Genomic DNA, 24,470 nt, shown 5'->3' with positions numbered 1-24,470 from the left:
ATTGTCTAGACATCTGATAAATCTGTCAAGTTCTTTCATTCTTTCCACTTTAATATCCCATGAATTATAGGCATTACAATTTTTAGTGCAATGAGTACCCTTGCAGAATAGACAGTCTCTATTTTCCTTGCCTGACCTCTTATTAACTGGGTTACCCTTACTGAGGTACTTATTCCTCTTACCTTGATGTGAGGAACCACTATTACTGATTCCTGTCACTTGATATGTGCCTGTTTAACTCTTAATTATGATTATTACCATTGGGAGTATTTTTCCCTTTTGAGACTTGACAGATACTTCAGTCATTATGTGTTATACCCTTAGAACTGTTTGGCTGACTGGTCTGCAATTGAACAATTAATTCTTGCTGACCTAGTCTGATTTCCTCCAGCCTGGTTGATCAGGCTCTGATCCACCAGGAGGCCTGGTCACAGACCGGGCCGCGGGGGCGTTGACCCCCGGAACTCTCTCCAGGTAAACTCCAGACTGTACTCTGGAGGTTTTGGCAAACACACCCTTTGCATTAATAGGTTGGTAAACTGCCTGGCTTACACCCTTTAATTTATTCAAAGCCTTACTTTCACAAGACAGTTTTCTTCCAATTCGTAACGTTGATTAATTAAAACATTCATTTCTATTCCATCTGCACAATTCTCCAGGAGATCTCTTTCAGTCTTTAAACCACAATTTGTACCACTCAAACCTACTCTCTAAAGCATCTAAATATAACTTTAATTCATTAGGGTTCACGGTTCTTTGATTCATTAAATCCAAGCACTTGTATGCCTTTGTCACATGGCCTTTAATAGCCTGTAATGATGCTTTCATTACTCTAAAATTCACAGACTTGTCAGCCACATTAACTCCATCAGATCCAGTCATGGTTAGAGAATTATTAATCACCGATTATACAACTTAAGTAGGCGCCTTATAAGAGTAATTCTTGCACTTTACTCTTGTATAAATCCTAGCCACACATGTGCTAGCAATTAATTGGACTAATTATCATCCACCACACGATGGATTAAATTTGTGTACCCTATACTCACTTTCTTCAATCAGTCACTTAATTATTAAGTAATTAATTCAATTAATTTTTTCACTGATTGCACACGGTTTGAAGGACCATTAAGATCTGAGACCGATGAGTGATGATTAAACCACGGGTATGTCCCCTGGACACACACCATGGCCGCGCACCAGTCACCCCCGGTCCCCCCCATTATTCACTAATTTTACCACTTTATTACGGTGGTTCCCGTAAATCACGTTCCCTCACTCTTCACCAGGAACAGTTACGACACTTCCTATTATGAAGTGAGGCCTATATTAATCCTTAGGCCGCCGTGAACGCCAATTTCCTGGTCCCATGTTTTCACAGCCTCCTCACTACATTCAAAAACACTCCCGCCTCCCCCGTGCCCCGAGTCGACCTGTCCCCCCGCACATCTGCGCAGGCGCAAAGGGAACTCTTGGTTCTATCCTATTTTCAAATACATTTTTGACCCATATCAACACATTAAACACCTATTAGGCACTATCAGTCACTTAATTATTAAGTAATTAATTCAATTAATTTTTCACTGATTGTATCCGGTTCAAAGGACCAGTGGGCAGATATGGGAAATTTTCTAGGGTGATTACCTGTATGTACCTCAACATTACATGCATACGAGTAATCTCATTGGGGGACAACAACTATATTGTTTACTGTAGTCACCCCATGTAGACATGTGAGAAAACTTAACCACATCTGATCACTGCAGGTGGCCCCCTCGACCCTCACAATCTTATCCATATCTATCTGAGACCAGTACAAATTGGATAGCACCTACAAGTACGGCGCTACTAATTAATTGTGGACTGTATAGATTATATTAGTTTAACTGAATGCAGGGGGGGGGTAGGTTACACATGGATATATCCATCAAGGAAAAACACTTGTACATAATCCCACCACTTACCAGATATTCTCTGGTGGTCACTTGATGTAGCTGGATCACCCATAACCTATCCAATTACGACATACCTAACTGGCCAGTATCAGTCTGCTATAACTAGAAGGGTTACTTAACTGTGGGTGATTGATGTTCCTTATTTCCTCCATTCACCATCTCATTTCGATGTCCTGCTACACCGACACAGTTCTTATTCCAGCAGGACGAGATATCCGTTGGTTTGTCCCGGTTTAGAAGTCGTGACTCCATAAAACTTCACTATCCTCGGGACGGGAACCACGTGTTCACTTGGAGCAGGGCGACTTATTTCACTTCCCGCATTCTCTTAACTTAATGTTATTATCACTGATTACATTACCATTCACAAGACGATTTAATGTCTCATAATTATTATGCACATTAGAGGTCACTCCATTAAGATCTGAGACCGATGAGTGATGATTAAATCATGGGTATTTTCCCCGGGACACTCCATGGCGACGCGCCAGTCCCACCGGTCATACCAATATTCACTAATTTTACCACTTTATTACGGTGGTCCCGTAAATCCTGTTCCCTCACTCTTCACCAGGAACAGTTACGACACTTCCTATTATGAAGTGAAGCCTATATTAATCCTTAGGCCGCTGTGAATGCCAATTTCCTGGTCCCATGTTTTCACAGCCTCCTCACTACATTCAAAACACACCCGCTACCTCATGCCCCGTCTCGACCTGTCCCCCGCACATCCGCGCAGGCGCCGAGGGAACTGTTGGTTCTATTCCATTTTCAAATGCATTTTGACCCAACTTAGCACTTTAAACACTTATTAGGCACTATAGCTTCGGAAATTAATTAATTTCCACAACAGTAATGGCTACAGAAAGCTACAGTAATGGCTACAGAAAGGGGGAGAATGATTTCTTGTATGAAAATAACTAATTTTATCTCTTTCCTAGTATATCTTTTATTGTAACTGCGTTTACATAGTTAAGATACTTAACTGTTTTAAACTTTTAACTATAAATAATAATTATCAAAAGGACCCCAATGGAAATAAGTCACTCTGCCTGACTTTTTTGGGTTATCCTAGGTTCTCTACAAATATGCTGCTATGTATGATGATTCAGGAAAAATAAAAGCACTAATGATGCAATCATAAAAATGCTAGATCTGCTTTACACAGCATTGGAAAATAAGGAATATCCACTAGGAATTTTTATTGACCTAAGAAAAGCTTTTGACACAGTAGACCACGACATCCTACTCCACAAACTTGATCATTATGGTATAAGAGGCCATGCGCTTGCTTATTTCAAATCTTACATTACTAATAGGTATCAGTATGTCACCATTAAAGACACAGCATCAGCAACACGGCCACTTGATACTGGAGTTCCGCAGGGAAGTGTCCTTGGTCCCCTGCTCTTCCTCATATACATCAATGACCTTCCAAACGTATCCCAACACCTGAAACCCATTCTCTTTGCTGACGACACGACTTATGTCATCTCTCACCCTAATCTTGTCACCCTCAACACCATTGTGAATGAGGAGCTGATCAAAATATCGACTTGGATGACAGCCAATAAACTTACGCTTAACACTGACAAAACCTACTATATTATGTTTGGTAGCAGAGCAGGAGATGCACAAATTAACATTAAGATTGACAACACTCTAATTACCAGAAATAATGGGGGCAAATTCCTAGGCTTATACCTTGACAACAACCTGAATTTCAGCACCCATATCCAGCATATAACCAAAAAAGTATCCAAAACGGTTGGGATCCTCTCCAAGATACGATACTACGTGCCGCAAAATGCCCTTCTCACACTATACCACTCACTTATTTATCCATACCTCACCTATGCTATTTGTGCTTGGGGATCAACTGCAGCAACACACCTAAAGCCAATAATAACCCAACAAAAAGCTGCAGTAAGAATAATCACTAAATCCCATCCCTGGCAACACACCCCCCACTCTTCATAGACCTAAACTTACTCCCTGTTCAGTACATCCACACTTACTACTGTGCAATCTACATCTACAGGGCCTTAAACTCTAATATCAACCTTGACCTAAAACGCTTTCTTGATAGTTGTGACAGAACCCACAGGCATAACACCAGACACAAACATCTCTACGACATTCCCCGTGTCCGACTAAACCTTTACAAAAATTCAATGTATGTCAAAGGCCCTAAAATCTGGAATACCCTACCTGAGAACTCTAGAACTGCAGACACATTCATCACCTTCAAAACTACCATTAGAAAACATCTTATCTCCCTGATACACCCTGTCAACTAACTACACGAATACCACCTGGTGGTTCACACTTACACTCACTCACTCATTTGACCATAAACAGAAATATTAATCTCAATCTTAAAATAATGAATCCTGTGATACTCCATTACTGAAACTATGTACTGTGCCAAAACAAAAGCATTCACATTGCTAAACTCACAAACTAGTATTTAGTCACTTAGCCATAATACCAACTTACCTCATAATTTGTAATATTTTACAATTAAGAATAAAACTAAGTCTGCCCGAAATGCCTAGCCATGCTAAGCGTTCTAGTGGTACACTCTGTAATCACTATTTTACTACATGTAAACCACACAATAACCAAATTCCTGTAAACTCAGCATTGTATTCCTTATAGAGAACGAACTTTGAATTTGAATTTGAATTTGAATAAACTTACTTATTCTCCGTACATCGGGAAGTCGGGCTCGATACTTTGTAAGCCGTCAGTGGCCCTGATAAACCCAACAAACACGCAAACAAACCTGAGCTTATTCTGGTCTGTACACAAAGTTGATTTTTGCGCCAGCCTTCGTCGGGTGTGGACCTCTCTCTCTCTCTCTCTCTGGCCTGGGTATCAGTGACAAATTTCTCCCGTTCTCTCTGGGACTCTTGTCCTCATCTATTTTGCTTGCCGGGCACTCTATAGGCTGGGCACTTGGTAATCGGCTTATTTTAAGCCAGCTCTATTTTTCCGTTCTGCGGATAATTCTTTAACAGTACTCACGAAATCGTAATGACACGATTGCAAACAAACCATACCTAGTTGGACGAATCTTATTGTGGCTAGCTGGTCTAGTGGCTAACGCGACGGGCTGGAGTTTTGAGACTCTGACCGCGGGTTCAATCCCGGCCGGGGTATGGTTTGGATTCTTTAACAGTCTCTGGTGGGACCCCGGTTACTGAACTCACGTAGGGGTGTGGGCGTCCCTCTCTGCTGGGTCTTGGCAAGGGCGTCCACCGGATCAAATTGGAAACTTCAAGTTTCTGTCTCTCTTTGCAAAGGTACTTATGTTCATTTTCTTTCGTGGCCCGACTTTGGGCAGCAAATCATCCTAATTTTATCCATCGGGAAGCCGGATTCGTTACGGCTTCTGATGTCAGTGGCCCTGATAAACCCAACAAAGAAGAAAAGAAGTACACAAAGTTATAATATTCGGATTTTTTTTTTTGAAAAAATTAAGTGGAACATGTAATATAGTATATTATTAATTATTGTGTAAGATATACCAAATAAGTGTCGAGGACGCATGCAGACACTTTATATAACTGTTGAAGGATCCCATATTGTGACTTTTATAGTAAAGGCTTCAAGGACCTACTGAAGGTTTATGATCCATGGCATTTGATCCACCCTCCACTGCCTTGGATCAAACCTTTGCCTCCCACTTCCCAGTCGTTGTATGACCCCAACGAGTTTAGCGCTTCTTATTAAGTTAACTTGTTCACAAGTTACAATTTAATATACTGTAATATAATTCCCACAAAGTTTACTTTTTTAAGGTTAACGTAATACAGGGTAGAAGTAAAATATTCAGAGCCTCAGGGAGAAATCAAAATATTTTTCATTTTTTTTTTTATCAAGTTTTTGATTGGGTCCCCACAGTTTATACTAGAGGTGGACCCAGTCAGTATTTGTTGTAGTTATTATTGTGTATATTATATTAAAAAATCTAAATTGTATTTATATTACAATTACAAACTTTTATTTCTTGATACAGTACAAAATAATATAGTTTACATGTGATAAAATATTAGTAGTCACAGTAGTAAGCCACTAGTGTGCAATGCATTTTGGACAAACTAATCCAAATGCTTGAAGACTACTTAAGATTTAAACATAGACTGTTAAGTAGGATTTCTTATGCAGTTAACTTTATGCTATATTACAAATACCTGATGGGTGTTTCATGGGCCAGTACCTCTGTGGCCTAGTCCATGATTAGGCCTCACGGTGAATCAGTGCCTAATCAGCCAGGCTGTTACTGCTGGTTGCACACAAACTGACTAGGTGTCTGTCCATCCAGCTCCCTCTGGAAGACAGCTAGGGGTCTTCTGGTAATCCCTCCTATGTATAGGAGGCAGTTGAACAGTCTTGGGTCCCTGACCCTTATTTTGTCTTAAAGTACTCATGGCTTCTGTGCTTTTCATTGCAGGAAGAGGGGGGGGGGAGTTTTCACCACCTGCAGAGTCTTTTGCTTTCGTAGGGAGTGATTTCTGTGTGCAAATTTGGTACTAATCCCTCTAGGATTTTCCAGGTGAATATTATCATATATCTTTCTCACCTGCATTCCTAGGAGTACAAGTCAAGGGACTTCAACCATTCCCAGTAATTTAAGTATATTATTGTACTTACGTGTACAGTGAAAGTTCTCTGTATATTCTCCAAGTCTGCAATTTTGCCTGCCTTGAAAGAGGCTGTTAGTGTACAGCAATACTCCAATCTAGAGAGAACAAGCAATTTGAAGAGAATCATCATCATCTTGGCATCCCTAGTTTTGAAGGTTCTCATCCATCCTGTCATTTTCCTGGCAGATGTGGTACAGTCATTATTGTGATGTTTGAAAGTGAGATTCTCTGACATTATCACTCCCAGGTCCTTCACATTAGTTTTTGCTCTATTGTGTAGTTGGAATTTGTTTCATACTCCAATCCAGTGTTTATTTCCTCGAGTTTTCCATAGTGGAGTAATTGAAATTTGCCTTTATTGAACCTCATTCATATAGACACAGGATAGATATACAGAAATGATATTTTGATGACTTAACCTAGGATATGATGCAATGTGGCCAATTTGGGATTAGTGCTTTCTTCAGAATATAATAATTAACCTAAGATATAGATGTGGCGACAGATGATGGACTAAAACAGAGTCAGCAGTATTGTGTCATTATTTTAATGAGGAAGCCATGAACTTGTGGGAGGTATACAGTGCCTGTGGAATGGGAAGTAGCTAGATTAGATTCAAGGAAAAGGAGGATAGCCCTGATTTCTTAGATAATCATCTTTTCACTGGCATTAAGACACTGCCATCATATCTAAATGTAATTTTTCTCATCTCTTCTCTGTCAGCAGAAGGATGATCAATGCAAGTGCTTTCTCACAGTATAAAATACTGTGTGTTGGACATGCTTGTATTGACATGATCAACATGTGTGCAAGCTACCCGGAAGAAGACAGCAAAGTTGGTAATTCAACAAAGATTAACAGGCTAGTATATGTTATGATCAAATAAAACCATTAAGGGGCTCATTCAGTCACAGACCAAGAGTGGTAGTTCAGTCACAGACCAAAAGTGGTAGTTCAGTCACAGACCAAGATTGGTCATTCGTTCACAGACCAAAACCTGGAGTATACCAGGAGAGGGTTTTGGGGGTCAACGCCCTGCAGCTCGGTCTGAGACCAGGCCTCGTGGTGGATCAGGGTCTGATTAACCAGGCTGTTACTGCTGGCCACACACAAGCTTACATACGAACCACAGCCCAGCTGGTCAACTACTGGCTTTAGGTGCCTATCCAGTGCCTTCTTGAACACAGCCAGGGGTCTGTTGGTAATCGCTTTTGTGTATGCTGGGCCTCGGACACTTATTGTGTTCTCTCAGTGTACTCGTGGCACCCCTGCTTTTCATTGGGGGAATGTTGCATCTCTTGCCGATTCTTTTGCTTTCATAAGGAGTGATTTTTGTGTGCAAGTTTGGTGCTAATCTCTTTAGGATTTTCCAAGTGTATATTATCATGTATCTCTCTCGCCCGCATTCCAGGGAATATAAATCAAGGGAAAGTTCTTTGTAAGATAAGATAAGATAAGATAAGATTTCGTTCGGATTTTTAACCCCGGAGGGTTAGCCACCCAGGATAACCCAAGAAAGTCAGTGCATCATCGAGGACTGTCTAACTTATTTCCATTGGGGTCCTCAATCTTGTCCCCCAGGATGCGACCCACACCAGTCGACTAACACCCAGGTACCTATTTGCTGCTAGGTGAACAGGACAACAGGTGTAAGGAAACGTGTCGAAATGTTTCCACCCGCCGGGAATCGAACCCGGGCCCTCCGTGTGTGAAGCGGGAGCTTTAGCCACCAGGCCACCGGGCCAGGTCAGCAATTTCGCCTGCCTTGAAGGAGGCAGTTAGTGTACAGCATTATTCCAGCCTAGAGAGAGCAAGTGATTTGAAGAGAATCATCATGGGCTTGGCATCCCTAGTTTTGAAAGTTCTCATTATCCATCCTATTATATTCCTAGAGTGGTCATTCTTTCATAGACCAAGAGTGGCCGTTCGTCCACAGACCAAGAGTGGCCATTTGTCTACAGACCAAGAGTGGCTGTTTGTCCACAGACCAAGAGTGGCCATTCATCCACAGACCAAGAGTGGCCATTTGTATACAGACCAAGAGTGGCTGTTCGTCCACAGACCAAGAGTGGCCATTCGTCCACAGACCAAGAGTGGCCATTTGTCTACAGACCAAGAGTGGCTGTTTGTCCACAGACCAAGAGTGGCCATTCGTCCACAGACCAAGAGTGGCCATTTGCCCACAGACCAAGAGTGGCCGTTCGCCTACAGACCAAGAGTGGCCATTCGCCCACAGACCAAGAGTGGCCGTTCGCCTACAGACCATGAGTGGTCATTCGTTCACAGACCATGAGTGGCTGTTCAGTCACAGAACATGTGAGACTGTTTAGTCACAGAGCACAGATTTTGAAATTTGATAAAATTTAGGGAATAAATGTAAATTATGTATGTATATGCTTTTATTATAAGCATAATTAAGCCAATATAATAATCACATTAAAATTCTCTTTCCATGTTTTCATTGTTATAAATAATTGGAGTGCAGGATTTTGATTAAACAATCACTAGATAGGGAGAGGCAGAGTGAGGAAAGTATACATGTATAGCCAGTTAAACACTACTTTGAACTTGTAAACTGAAAAAAATTGTGCCAAAAGAATACATACCTGGAGTTTACCTGGAGAGGGTTTCGCGGGTCAGTGCCCCCGCAGCTCAGTCTGAGACCAGGCCTCATGGTGGATCGGGGTCTGATCAACCAGGCTGTTACTACTGGCCGCACGTAAGCTGATGTATGAACCACAGCCCGGTTGGTCAGGTACTGACCTTAGGTGCCTGTCCAGAGCCTTCTTGAAGACAGCCAGGGGTCTATTGGTAATCCCCCCTTATAAGAACATAAGAACGAAGGAACACTGCAGCAGGCCTACTGGCCCATGCGAGGCAGGTCCAAGTCTCCTACCGGCTTAAGCCAATGCACCCAACCTAGTCAGGTCAGGTCACATTGACTTAACCCTTTATCGGGGTGGGCCGAAATAATTCGGTATTAATTACGTGTTTTTGGCGCGTGTCATACTTCGCGCCCCGCGCAGCCAGCTTCCCGTTCTTTAGTTCCAACCAATCACAAGCCTTCCCTGAGTCTCTTCAGCTAAGTACAGTTCGCTTCTGCCGCCTTCCCATTGGTTGAGAGATCAAAATATAAACACTAGCGGCTTTGCTTCGAACACACGCACATTTTTCCCTCCACCCTTGCTAATCTACTCTTGGATTATATATTCTACAATGTCGGTAAGTACTGATTGTTGTGTTTAGTGCTTACATGAATAGTTTAGGCATATTTTGATATATACCTAAAGTCCGTGTGAAGCATAATATGAGTGTAGCATGCAGTTGAAAAAAGTGCATGCATTTTAGTCCGAATTATTTCGGTATTGCGCGAGTTTCCGGGAATGTCCAATTTTAGTCAAATAAATATTTATAAAAAATTTTCAATTGCATATATGAACTCTGTAGTGGTCTGGATTTATACAGGAGGTTTCTATTGTCCTTCCAGTTCCATGAGAGGCTGTTTTATGGGGAGCAGTCGACCAGCAGGTCGAGGTATATCTGCGTTTCTGAAGACAGTGACTCAGAACCAGAGGTAGACGAACCAGAATTGCTGGATAGTGGTGATGAATACTTGCCAACGGATGCACAGGATGCAGAGATGTCAACTGATGATGAGGAAGAAAGGGAAGAAAGGCCAGCCAAAAAGCAGAAAGTAATGAGGAAAAAGAAAACTTTTAGGATTGAGGAATACCCGGATGAGGAAGAGATCCATGAGAATATTGCTCTTCAAGTTTCATCTGAGTGGACCGTAGATGACATTGAAAATGATCCTTTGCCGGCATATGAACATGAAAAGCCTCTTGCAATTAGGTCTCCATATGAGTATTTTCGTATGTTCGTTACTCCAGCCATGATAGATAACATAGTATATCAAACAAATTTGTATACAAGGCAACAAGACGTAAATAGTACTTTTTCAACAGATTCTGAAGAGATCATGAGGTTCATAGGTATTTTGTTGTTCATGGGTATTAATTCACTACCATCCCTCGAAGACTATTGGAAAGCTGGTTTTAGGAGCCAACAGGTTGCAGAGAGCATGGCGTCTAAGAGGTTTAGGTACCTTAGAAGTCATATTCATTTCAATGACAACACAAAAAAGGATAATGACAGATTCTACAAAGTAAGGCCTCTTTACACTGAACTAACTAATGCTTGCTTGAAAATTCCAGCTACACCCAAGCAATCTATTGATGAAGTCATGGTTGGTTTCAAGGGTAAAACTGCTGGAAACCTAAGGCAGTACATCAAAACAAAACCAGATAAGTGGGGTTTCAAACTTTTTTGTCGTGCAAGTCAAGATGGACTCATACATGATATACTCATGTATCAAGGCACAACAACTTTTGACACACATCCCATACAGCTGCCACAGGAAGAATGTAAACTTCCAATAAGTACAAAGATTGTTCTGGTACTTGCACAAACTATGAACAAGACAAACACATCAGCAATCTATGCTGACAATTTCTTTTCAAGTATGCCTTTGGTCAAGCTACTAAGAGATAAGTATAACTGCAGATACACTGGAACAGTACGTGACAATAGATGTGGTAAGCCACATCTGGTGCCTATCAAACAAATGGAAAAAAACAGTGTGGTCAGGGGCAATTTTTGCTTCAACAACAATGATGGTGTCCTTGTTGTACGATGGAAGGACACCAAAGTTGTGACTTTAGTGACAACTGATATTGGGGTCGAGCCCATGAGTCTTGTTGAGAGATACAACAAGGGTACAAAGAGGAAAGAGAAAATATCGTGCCCTGCAGTCATCAAGAACTATAATGCAAACATGGGAGGTATTGACAAAAGCAACATGTTGGTGCATCTCTACAAAACACCAATGAAATCAAAACGTTGGTACATGCGGCTATTTGCCTATATTATTGATCTTGCTGTTGTGAATGCATGGGTGCTTTATTGCCGTGATTCTCGAGCAATAAAGCAAAAGTGTATGCAACTGAAGTATTTCAGGAATTCTATCTCTGAAATTGCAAGGTCTAAAGGACAAAACCTTAGAGGGAGCAGCCTAAGAACAACTCCAAGACCTTCACCAACTAATTCACCATGTACTTCCAATGGTGTTGGCATAGTGAAACCTGGGAGGGGAACACGTGCAGAATTGCCTGATGACAGTGTTAGGAAAGACATGACTCTAATGCACTTTCCAATGGCAGGGCAAAGGCCGTTTACTTGCAAGTATTGCAGCACCTCGAAAAAAACGGTAACATCGTCATTCGTCTGTAGTGTATGCAAAGTAAATCTGTGCATAAAGACTGATAGAAATTGTTTCACAGACTTCCATCTTGCCAATTAGCAATATAGAATCATTGGTCTTCCAAATGAATCTCAGGAATATAGGGATTGAAACTTGCATCACTTTGCAATTTGGCATTGTTGATATTTGCTTCCTTTTTATATTTTTGTAAGTATTAAAAAATGTTTTGATAAAAGTTCCATTTATGTTTTTTATATTGTCTGTTTGTATATTAAATTTAAAAAATTGTTTTGGTGTGTTTTATTAACAATTGCAAGTTTGCAACATAGAATTTTTTAATCACTTTGTCGGGGGCGGCCTAATATTTTCGGTCTTCGGAGATTGGCAATTGCTCGAAAACTAACCATCAGAAATCAATTTATATGGGATCAGTGACCTTGTATTGAGTTACTCTATCCACCATAGGGAGTTCAGTTCGAATTTCAAATTTTCGGACCAATTGCGCGATGAAGGGTTAAGGGAGGAACACGGCAACCGACCTGGTAGCACAAGCTATCAGGTCCAACTCGCACCCACCCACATCCACTCATGTATTTATCCAATCTATTTTTAAAGCTACACAACATTCTGGCCTCTATAACTGTACATGTATTTGGGAGTTTGTTCCACTCATCCACAACTCTATTACCAAACCAGTACTGTCCTATATCCTTCCTGAATCTGAATTTTTCCAACTTAAAACCATTGCTGCGAGTCCTGTCTAAGCTAGATATTTTCAGCACGCTATTTACATCCCCTTTATTTATTCCTGTCTTCCATTTATACCCCTCAATCTATCCCCCCTAATTCTACGTCTTTCTAGAGAGTGCAGATTCAGGGCCCTTAGTCTATCCTCATAGGGAAGGTTTCTGATACATGTGATCAACTTTGTCATCCTCCTTTGTACATTTTCCAGAGCATTTATATCCATTCTGTAATACGGTGACCAAAACTGTGCAGCATAATCTAAATGAGGCCTAACCAAGGATGTATAGAGTTGAAGAACAACCTGAGGACTCCTATTATTTATGCTTCTTGATATGAAGCCAAGGATTCTATTAGCTTTATTGCGAACACTTATGCACTGTTGTCTTGGTTTCAGATTACTGCTAACCAGAACTCCTAAATCTTTTTTGCAATCCGTAATATTAAGATCTACATTATTTAGTTTATATGTGGTATGGTTATTGTCCTGTCCAACATTTAGAACTTTGCATTTGTCTATATTAAACTGCATCTGCCACTTCTCCGACCACTGCATCAGTCTATTCAAATCTTCCTGGAGTGCTCTAATGTCCTCGTCAGAATGAATTCGACGGCCTATTTTGGTGTCATCAGTAAACTTGCTGATGTCTCTCTTTATGCCCTCATCTATGTCGTTTATGTAGATTGTGAACAGCAGGGGGCAATTGAACAGTCTTGGGCCCTGAACACTTATTGTGTTGTCTCTCATTGTACTCGTGGCACCCCTGCTTTTCATTGTGAGAATGTTGCATGTCCTGCCGAGTCTTTTGCTTTCATATGGAGTGATTTTCGTGTGTAGGTTTAGTACCAGTCCCTCCAGGACCTTCCAAGTATCATGTATCTCTCTCGCCTGCGTTCAAGGGAAAACAATTCAAGGACCTTCAACCATTCCCAGTAGTTAGATTTTTAGATTTTGTCACCGAAGTGGCTAGTTTATCATGCACCCCATATCCATCCTGTGGACGGTAGTGCAAGAGCATATGGATACACAAAAGGCCTGGGAACTAGGCCCCAAAGGGTTAACAGGAATACATATGGATTTATATCTACATAACTATAGTTCATTTATCTGTTACAAGCAAATTTAGGAAATTTGCTTAGTATATCTGGTATCTTATTTTCATTAATAAGATATCTTGACATGTCACATAGGTTATTATACTGTCTAACTCTGTATTCCTCAATAAGTGGACAATTAAGCACATAGTGTTCAAGCGAGTGACCATATGCCTGATCACATAATTTACATTTAGTTTGATCATCATCTGTGTGTCTCTGAAACTGTAACCAAGCCTAAGCCTGGCCACTACAACATCAGTCAGTTTGTTCACATTGCAAGTTGCTCCATAAACATCTATGTTCATGTTATCATAGTGGGTTATAGATCTACTCAGGCTTCTAACTGCATTCCTATAACAATCATTTTCATTATTTACTTTTCTCCTAATATTATTCCTAATGCTAGACACAGATATACCAAAGTTATATTCTGTATTCTCCTTCTGGGTACTCTTCTTGGCTAACATATCAATTTTATCATGAAGGAGTAATCCAATGTGTGATGGGACCCATAGCAATTGTACATTAATTCCTTTGTCCCAGATTTTTGAGTATTTATGCCTGGCTTCTCCAATGAGAATGTTGTTGGAGTCATTATATGAATTAAGAGCATTCATTGATGATATAGAATTAGTAATGATAGAGTCAAGCTCAGTGTCATAAGTTAGCTTTAGCATCATTAGGATTGCAAACAATTCAGTTTGCAATGTAGATGCCCAGTTGTTAATTCTTATGCCTAGTTCAACAAGTTTATTATCGTTCTTAACTAGGGAGGTGGCAACAAGAGCAGATGCAGCCCTGCCAGAAGACTCCTGTTAGATCCATCAGTGTATATAACTTGATAATTTATTACTACCAGCTAGGCAAGAAATTTCTTCTTGAGCAATTGCTTTAACAAGTGATTTAAGGAAGGGATTACTAGCAATGAGCTTTTTGGGAGGGACTGGCAGGTATGTGATATTAAATGAACACATCTTCCATGGAGGGGTGAAATGCTCCTGTTGTCTACAGTGATACAGTTCATGCAGGTTATAAAAATGCAATTGCATGTTTTCACACTCCATTTAGATCTGTGTGTATTTACTTCTAGACACTTAGTAAGGTTCATTGTGACAGTGTCTGGTTCATTTCTTAACATTCCCAGTAGTTTAGGTGCCTTATCACACTTATGTATGCCGTGAAGGTTTTTTGTACACTCTCCAGGTCTGCAATGTCGCCAGCCTTGAAAGGGGCCGTTAGTGTACAGCAGTATTCCAGCTTAGAGAGCACAAGCGATTTGAATAGAATCATCATGGGCTTGGCGTCCCTAGTTTTGAAGGTTCTCATTATCCATCCTATCATTTTCCTAGCAGAATAAGATAGAGGGTGAAACCACCGAGGCAGGGTGACCCAAAAAGGAAAGAAAATCCCCAAAATGAAAATATTTTCATCATCATTCAACACTTTCACCTCACTCACACGTAACCACTGTTTTTGCAGAGGTGCTCAGAATACAACAGTTTAGAAGCATATGCAGTGGACCCCCACATAACGTTGGCATCGCATAGTGTTAAATCCGCATAGCGATACATTTTATCGATAAAATTTTGCCTCGCATAGTGCTAAAAAATTCGCTCAACGTGATTCATCCGAGACACGTCCATGCGACCTGAGCCAGCCTCACTTGTTCTGCCAGTGGCATTGTTTACAAGCCAGCCTCTGTGGTAACATTTAAGCATACAATCGAAACATTTCGTATTATTACAACCTTTTTATAGTGATTTCACCTGAAAAATAAGTGACCATGGGCCCCAAGAAAGTTTCTAGTGCCAACCCTACAGGAATAAGGGTGAGAATTACTATGGAGATGAAGAAAGAGATCATTGCTAAGTATGAAAGTGGAGTGCATGTCTCCGAACTGGCCAGGTTGTATAGTAAACCCCAATCAATCATCGCTTCTATTGTGTCCAAGAGAACGGCAATCAAAGAAGCTGCTCTTGCCAAAGGTTTAACTGTGCTTTCGAAACAGAGATCGCAAGTGATAGAAGATGTTGAGAGACTGTTATTGGTGTGGATAAACGAAAAACAGATAGCAGGCGATAGCATCTCTCAAGCAATCATAAGTGAAAAGGCTAGGAAGTTGCACGAGGATTTAATTAGAAAAATGCCTGCAACTAGTGGTGATGTGAGTGAATTTAAGGCCAGCAAAGGTTGGTTTGAGAGATTTAAGAGGCATACATAGTGTAATAAGGCATGGTGAGGCTGCCAGTTCGGACCAAAAATCAGCTGAAAAATATGTGCATGAATTCAAGGAGTACATAGACAGTGAAGGACTGAAACCTGAACAAGTGTTTAATTGTGACGAAACAGGCCTGTTTTGGAAGAAAATGCCAAGCAGGACCTACATTACTCAGGAGGAAAAGGCACTCCCAGGACATAAGCCTATGAAAGACAGGCTTACTCTTCTCATGTGTGCCAATGCTAGTGGTGATTGCAAAGTGAAACCTTTATTAGTGTATCACTCTGAAACTCCCAGAGCATTCAGGCAAAAGAATATCCTCAAGGCTAATTTGTGTGTGCTGTGGAGGGCAAACAATAAGGCATGGGTCACTAGGGACTTTTTCTATGACTGGTTACACCAAGCATTTGCCCCCACTGTGAAAAATTACCTAACTGAAAAGAAATTAGACCTTAAGTGCCTCCTGGTGTTAGACAGTGCCCCTGGTCATCCTACAGACTTGGCAGAGCGACTTTGTGGGGACATGAGCTTCATTAGGGTGAAGTTTTTGCCTCCTAATACCACTCCTCTCCTGCAGCCCATGGACCAGCAGGTTATTGCAAACTTCAAAAAACTGTACACAAAAGCTCTGTTTGATAGGTGCTTTGTAGTGATCTTAGAAACTCAATTGACTCTTAAGAGAGTTTTGGAGAGAGCACTTTAATATCCTCAATTGTGTAAACCTTATAGGTAAGGCTTGGGAGGGAGTGACTAAGAGGACCTTGAACTCTGCTTGGAAGAAACTGTGGCCAGAATGTGTAGACCAAAGGGATTTTGAAGGATTTGAGGCTAACCCTGAGAATCCTATGCCAGTTGAGGAATCAATTGTGGCATTGGGGAAGTCCTTGGGGTTGGAGGTTAGTGGGGAGGATGTGGAAGAGTTGGTGGAGGAGGACAATGAAGAACTAACCACTGATGAGCTGCTAGATCAACTTCAACAGCAAGAGGCCAGACCTGAGGAAATTGCTTTGGAGGAGGGGAGAGAGAAATTGAAGAAGTTGCCTACTTCAAAGATTAAGGAAATCTGTGCCAAGTGGCTTGAAGTGCAAACCTTCATGGATGAAAATCACCCTCAGACAGCTATTGCAAGCCGTGCTGGTGACTATTACACTGACACTGTTGTGAAACACTTTTGGAAAGTCATAAAGGAACAAGAGGTACAGGCCACTATGGACAGATATGTTGTGCGACAGAAGTCCAGTGACTCTGAAGCTGGTTCTAGTGGCATTAAAAGAAGAATGGAAGCAACCCTGAAAAAGGACTTCACACCTCAAGTCCTAATGGAAGGGGATTCCCCTTCTAAACACTAAAACCATCCAGTCTCCCCTCCTCCCATCCCATCAATCATCACCACATCTTCAATAAAGGTAAGTATCATATAACTGTGCATGTTTTCTTAAGTTTGTGTGTATTAAAATTAATATTTCATGTGGTAAAAAATTTTTTTTTCATACTTTTGGGTGTCTTGCACGGATTAATTTGATTTCCATTACATATTTCTTATGGGGAAAATTAATTCGCATAACGATAATTTCGCATAACATTGAGCTCTCAGGAACAGATTAATAGCGTTATGCGGGGGTCCACTGTACGTATAAAGATACACAACATATCCCTCCAAACTGCCAATATCCCAAACCCCTCCTTTAACCCTTTGAGGGTTTTCGTCGTACTAGTACGTCTTACGCGTAGGGGTTTTTGACGTACTAGTACTCATAAATTCTAGCAGCCTCAAATCTAGTGGGAGAAAGCTGGTAGGCCTTCATATGAAAGAATGGGTCTATGTGGTCAGTGTGCACAGTCTAAAAAAAATCCTGCAGCACACAGTGCATAATGAGAAAAAAAAAACTTTGACCATTTTTTTTTAATAAATCAGCGACTTTGCAGTGTATTTTTGTATGGTATTTATTGTTGTATTCTAGTTTTCTTGGTATCATTTTATAGAATGGAAGACATATTACTGAAATTGAGATGATTTTGACTGGTTTTACAATGAAAGGTGCCTTGAAATTGAGCTCAAAGTAGCAGAAATGTTCGATTTTTACCAAACTTCAAAAGTAAACAAATCGTGCCAAGCGTGCAATACACGTCAACTGGTGAGTCTAATATTCTTTCACAAGTGCACCAATAATATTTATACCATTTTTACACTAATGCAGTAGTCTGCATAACAGTAAATCTTATATTTTTTGTGAGAATAAAAATTCAAAGTGGAAAGCAAAAGAATATAAGAGGGGCCTTGAGACGTGACTAATGACTAGAGGAAATGTCATTTTAGTGCCAGGAATGTCTATCTTGTTTATTCTGGACCCTATTCGGAAATTGGCATCTTTTGAAATTTGTGTGAAATTGGCAAAATTGATAAATTCTGACCACTGTACTGGATAGTTGAATTCATAAATGGGTGGTTTCTTGCACCCATTCGATAGAAAAAATGGAGTTCTAGCGAAATAGTCATGTTTTTTGTCGACTAGTACAGTGAAATTGGCTGAAAATGGGGCTCAAAGTGGGCAAAATCGCCGATGCGTAAACATCGCCGAGACCGCTAACTTTGCGAGAGCATAATTCCGTAAGTTTTCTATCAAATTTCAAACTTTTGGTGTCGTTATGATCGGGAAAAGATTCTCTATCTTTTCATAAGAGAAAATAATTTTTTTTTTTTTTAAATTTGGCCGACCCTGAGAACGAGTTTCGGAGAGGGCCTGTCGACCCTCAAAGGGTTAAAGTGCAGGTATTGTACTTCCCATTTCCAGGACTCAAGTCCGGCTATATAAAAATAACTGGTTTCCCTGAATCCCTTCACTAAATATTACCCTGCTCACATTCCAACAGCTCGTCAGGTCCCAAATACCATTTGTCTCCATTCACTCCTATCTAACACGCTCATGCACGCTTGCTGGAAGTCCAAGCCCCTTGCCCACAAAACCTCCTTTACCCCCTCCCTCCAACCTTTTCGAGGACGACCCCTACCCCGCCTTCCTTCCCATGCAGCAACCACCCAGGGAGGTACTACCGTCCTGCCAAGTGAGTGTAAAACGAAAGCCTGTAATTGTTTTACATGATGGTAAGATTGCTGGTGTTCTTTTTTCTGTCTCATAAACATGCACGACTTCAGGTATGTCTTGCTACTTCTACTTACACTTAGGTCACACTACACATATATGTACAAGCCTATATATATACACACCCCTCTGGGTTTTCTGCTATTTTCTTTCTGGTTCTTGTTCATGTTTATTTCCTCTTATCTCCATGGGGAAGTGGAACAGAATTCTTCCTCCATAAGCCATGCGTGTTGTAAGAGGCGACTAAAATGCCGGGAGCAAGGGGCTGGTAACCCCTTCTCCTATATAAATTACTGAATTTGAAAGGAGAAACTTTTGTTTTTCTTTTTGGGCCACCCTGCCTCAGTGGGATATGGCCGGTTTGTTGAAAGAATAATATATATATATACAGTATATATATATACAGTGGACCCCCGCTTAACGATCACCTCCCAATGCGACCAGTTATGTAAGTGTATTTATGTAAGTGCGTTTGTACGTGTATGTTTGGGGGTCTGAAATGGACCAATCTACTTCACAATATTCCTTATTGGAACAAATTCGGTCAGTACTGGCACCTGAACATACTTCTGGAATGAAAAAATATCTTAAACCGGGGGTCCACTGTATGTATGTATGTATGTATGTATGTATGTATGTATGTATGTATGTATATATATATATATATATATATATATATATATATATATATATATATATATATATATATATACACACACACACACACACACACACACACAGTGGACCCCCGGTTCCCGATGTTACCGGTATCCGATAAATTCGGTTGCCGATGCATTTGATCGAAAAAATTTTGCCTCGCTTCCCGATACAAAACACGGTATGCGATACGATTCGTACAAGATGTGTCCACTTGTGGCCTGAACTCCCCCGTGTGTACCAGTGTTTACAAGCTAGCCAGTGTGCGCGCATCTAAGGATACATTCGGTACATTCCATACTATCCATATTATCACTGTTTTTGGTGCTTGTTTCTGCAAAATAAGTCACCATGGGCCCCAAGAATGCTCCTAGTGCCAACCCTTCGAGACCAAGGGTGCTAGTGACTGTTGAAATGAAGAAAGAGATAATTGCAATGTACGAAATTGGAGTGTGTGTGTCGGAACTGGTCAGGTTTTATAGTAAACCCCAATCAACCATCTCTACTATAGTGAGCAGGAAAACGGCAATCAAGGAAGCTTTTCTTGCAAAAGGTGCAACTGTGGTTACGAAACAGCGACCGCAAGTGTTAGAAAATGTTGAGAGACTGTTATTGGTGTGGATAAATGAAAAACAGATAGCAGGAGATAGCATCTCTCAAGCAATCATTTGTGAAAAGGGCGATGAAAATCACCCTCACACAGCTATTGCAAGCCATGCTGGTGACTATTACACTGACAATGTTGTGAAACACTTTAGGAAAGTCATAAAGGAATGAGAGGTACAGGCCTCTGTGGACAGATATGTTGTGCGACAGAAGTCCAGTGACTCTCAAGCTGGTCCTAGTGGCATTAAAAGAAGAAGGGAGTAACCCTAGAAAAGGACTTGCTACCTCAAGTCCTAATGGAAGGGGATTCCCCTTCTAAACACTAAGACCATCCATACTCTCCCCTCCTCCCATCTCATCAATTATCACCAGATCTTCAATAAAGGTAAGTGTCATGTAACTGTGCATGTCTTCTTCAGTTTGTGTGTATTAAAATTAATATTTCATGTGGAAAAAAATTTTTTTTTCATACTTTTGGGTGTCTTGCACAGATTAATTTGATTTCCATTATTTCTTATGGGGAAAATTGATTCGCTTTCTGATAATTTTGGTTTACGATGAGCTCTCAGGAACGGATTTATATCGTGAACCGGGGGTCCACTGTAGCTTATGAGAGGTTTTTACAAAGCAGAAGTGTTATAAGAAGAGCAGAGTATATGGAGAGTAAAAGAAAGGTGAAGAGAGTGGTGAGAGAGTGCAAAAGGAGAGCAGATGATAGAGTGGGAGAGGCACTGTCAAGAAATTTTAATGAAAATAAGAAAAAATTTTGGAGTGAGTTAAACAAGTTAAGAAAGCCTAGGGAAAGTATGGATTTGTCAGTTAAAAACAGAGTAGGGGAGTTAGTAGATGGGGAGAGGGAGGTATTAGGTAGATGGCGAGAATATTTTGAGGAACTTTTAAATGTTGAGGAAGAAAGGGAGGCGGTAATTTCATGCACTGGCCAGGGAGGTATACCATCTTTTAGGAGTGAAGAAGAGCAGAATGTAGGTGTGGGGGAGGTACGTGAGGCATTACGTAGAATGAAAGGGGGTAAAGCAGCTGGAACTGATGGGATCATGACAGAAATGTTAAAAGCACGGGGGATATAGTGTTGGAGTGGTTGGTACTTTTGTTTAATAAATGTATGAAAGAGGGGAAGGTACCTAGGGATTGGCAGAGAGCATGTATAGTCCTTTTATATAAAGGGAAAGGGGACAAAAGAGATTGTAAAAATTATAGAGGAATAAGTTTACTGAGTATACCAGGAAAAGTATACGGTACGGTTATAATTGAAAGAACTAGAGGTAAGACAGAATGTAGGATTGCGGATGAGCAGGGAGGTTTCAGAGTGGGTAGGGGATGTGTAGATCAAGTGTTTACATTGAAGCATATATGTGAACAGTATTTAGATAAAGGTAGGGAAGTTTTTATTGCATTTATGGATTTAGAAAAGGCATATGATAGAGTGGATAGAGGAGCAATGTGGCAGATGTTGCAAGTATATGGAATAGGTGGTAAGTTACTAAATGCTGTAAAGAGTTTTTATGAGGATAGTGAGGCTCAGGTTAGGGTGTGTAGAAGAGAGGAAGAATACTTCCCGGTAAAAGTAGGTCTTAGACAGGGATGTGTAATGTCACCATGGTTGTTTAATATATTTATAGATGGGGTTGTAAAAGAAGTAAATGCTAGGGTGTTCGGGAGAGGGGTGGGATTAAATTATGGGGAATCAAATTTAAAATGGGAATTGACACAGTACTTTTTGCTGATGATACTGTGCTTATGGGAGATTCTAAAGAAAAATTGCAAAGGTTAGTGGATGAGTTTGGGAATGTGTGTAAAGGTAGAAAGTTGAAAGTGAACATAGAAAAGAGTAAGATGATGAGGGTATCAAATGATTTAGATAAAGAAAAACTGGATATCAAATTGGGGAGGAGGAATATGGAAGAAGTGAATGTTTTCAGATACTTGGGAGTTGACGTGTCAGCGGAGGGATTTATGAAGGATGAGGTTAATCATAGAATTGATGAGGGAAAAAAGGTGAGTGGTGTGTTGAGGTATATGTGGAGTCAAAAAACGTTATCTATGGAGGCAAAGAAGGGAATGTACGAAAGTATAGTAGTACCAACACTCTTACATGGATGTGAAGCTTGGGTGGTAAATGTAACAGCGAGGAGACGGTTGGAGGCAGTGGAGATGTCCTGTCTAAGGGCAATGTGTGGTGTAAATATTATGCAGAAAATTCGGAGTGTGGAAATTAGGAAAAGGTGTGAAGTTAATAAAAGCATTAGTCAGAGGGCAGAAGAGGGGTTGTTGAGGTGGTTTGGTCATTTAGAGAGAATGGATCAAAGTAGAATGACATGGAAAGCATATAAATCTATAGGGGAAGGAAGGCGGGGTAGGGGTCGTCCTCGAAAGGGTTGGAGAGAGGGGGTAAAGGAGGTTTTGTCGGCGAGGGGCTTGGACTTCCAGCAAGCGTGCGTGAGCGTGTTAGATAGGAGTGAATGGAGACGAATGGTACTTGGGACCTGACGATCTGTTGGAGTGTGAGCAGGGTAATATTTAGTGAAGGGATTCAGGGAAACCGGTTATTTTCATATAGTCAGACTTGAGTCCTGGAAATGGGAAGTACAATGCCTGCACTTTAAAGGAGGAGTTTGGGATATTGGCAGTTTGGAGGGATATGTTGTGTATCTTTATACGTATATGCTTCTAAAGTGTTGTATTCTGAGCACCTCTGCAAAAACAGTGATAATGTGTGAGTGTGGTGAAAGTGTTGAATGATGATGAAAGTATTTTCTTTTTGGGGATTTTCTTTCTTTTTTGGGTCACCCTGCCTCCGTGGGAGACGGCCGACTTGTTGAAAAAAAAAAAAAAAATATATATACAGTGGACCCCCGCATAACGATGGCATCGCATAGCAATTTTTCTGCATAACGATTACTTTTATCGCAAAATTTTTGCCCCGCATACCGATTAAAAACCCGCATACCGATTTTCGTCCGAGACGCGTCCAATGTGCCCTCAGCCAGCCTCACATGTGCCGCTCCGTCCCATTGTTTACCAGCCAGCCTCCGCGGTAACATCCAAGCATACACTCGGAATATTTCGTATTATTACAGTATTTTCGGTGCTGTTTCTGGAAAATAAGTGACCATGGGCCCCAAGAAAGCTTCTAGTGCCAACCCTGTGGTAAAAAGGGTGAGAATTAGTATGGAAATTAAGAAAGATTTTGAAGGGTTTGGGGCTAACCCTGAGAAGCCTATGCCAGTTGTGGAATCCATTGTGCCTACTTCAAAGATTAAGGAAATGTGTGCAGAGTGGGTTGAACTGCAAACCTTTATAGATGAAAATCACCCTGACACAGCTGTTGCAAGCCGTGCTTGTGACTATTTCAATGACAATGTTATGGCCCATTTTAGGAAAGTCTTGAAGGAACGGGAGGTACAGAGCTCTATGGACAGATTTGTTGTGCGACAGAGGTCCAGTGACTCTCAAGCTGGTCCTAGTGGCATTAAAAGAAGAAGGGAAGTAACCCCAGAAAAGGACTTGCTACCTCAAGTCCTAATGGAAGGGGATTCCCCTTCTAAACAGTAAGAAGATAATGCTCTCCCCTCCTCCCATCCCATCAATCATCACCAGATCTTCAATAAAAGTAAGTGTCATGTAATTGTGCATGCCTTTTTCAGTTTGTGTGTATTAAAATTAACATTTCATGTGGTAAAAAAAAATTTTTTTCATACTTTTGGGCGTCTTGCACGGATTAATTTTATTTCCATTATTTCTTATGGGGAAAATTCATTCGCATAACGATTATTTCGCATAACGATGAGCCCTCTTGCACGGATTAAAATCGTTAACCGGGGGTCCACTGTATATATATATATATATATATATATATATATATATATACAGTGGACCCCCGCATAACGATCACCTCCCAATGCGACCAATTATGTAAGTGTATTTATGTAAGTGCGTTTGTACGTGTATGTTTGGGGATCTGAAATGGACTAATCTACTTCACAATATTCCTTATGGGAACAAATTCGGTCAGTACTGGCACCTGAACATACTTCTGGAATGAAAAAATATCGTTAACCAGGGGTCCACTATATATATATATATATATATATATATATATATATCCACCCCACCTCGGTGGGATACGGCTGGTGTGTTGAAAGAAAGAAGAATATATAT

The 24,470-nt window shown here is 40.7% G+C and overlaps 1 protein-coding gene across 4 annotated transcripts in view; it reads left to right on the top strand.

Annotated features, from left to right (window-relative positions):
* Positions 1-5,090: 5,090 nt before the first annotated feature.
* Positions 5,091-24,470, top strand: part of LOC128701008 (ketohexokinase) — a 101,351-nt gene continuing 81,971 nt past the window's right edge. The window contains exons 1-2 of one of the 4 annotated variants that reach the window (XM_053794570.2): positions 5,354-5,450; positions 7,334-7,468. In XM_053794570.2, the coding sequence (XP_053650545.2) occupies positions 5,356-5,450; positions 7,334-7,468 (230 nt within the window). In that variant the 5' untranslated portion in view covers positions 5,354-5,355. Of the gene's footprint in view, positions 5,264-5,353; positions 5,451-7,330; positions 7,469-24,470 lie in introns of those variants that run through there. The other 3 variants (XM_053794564.2, XM_070087082.1, XM_053794577.2) reach the window with 3 other exon arrangements.

This window comes from Cherax quadricarinatus, chromosome 20, assembly GCF_038502225.1.
Source record: "Cherax quadricarinatus isolate ZL_2023a chromosome 20, ASM3850222v1, whole genome shotgun sequence".
NCBI lineage: Eukaryota > Metazoa > Arthropoda > Malacostraca > Decapoda > Parastacidae > Cherax > Cherax quadricarinatus.
The sequence above is the reverse complement of the archived record's forward strand: the minus strand, read 5'-3'. Positions and strand labels throughout refer to the sequence as shown.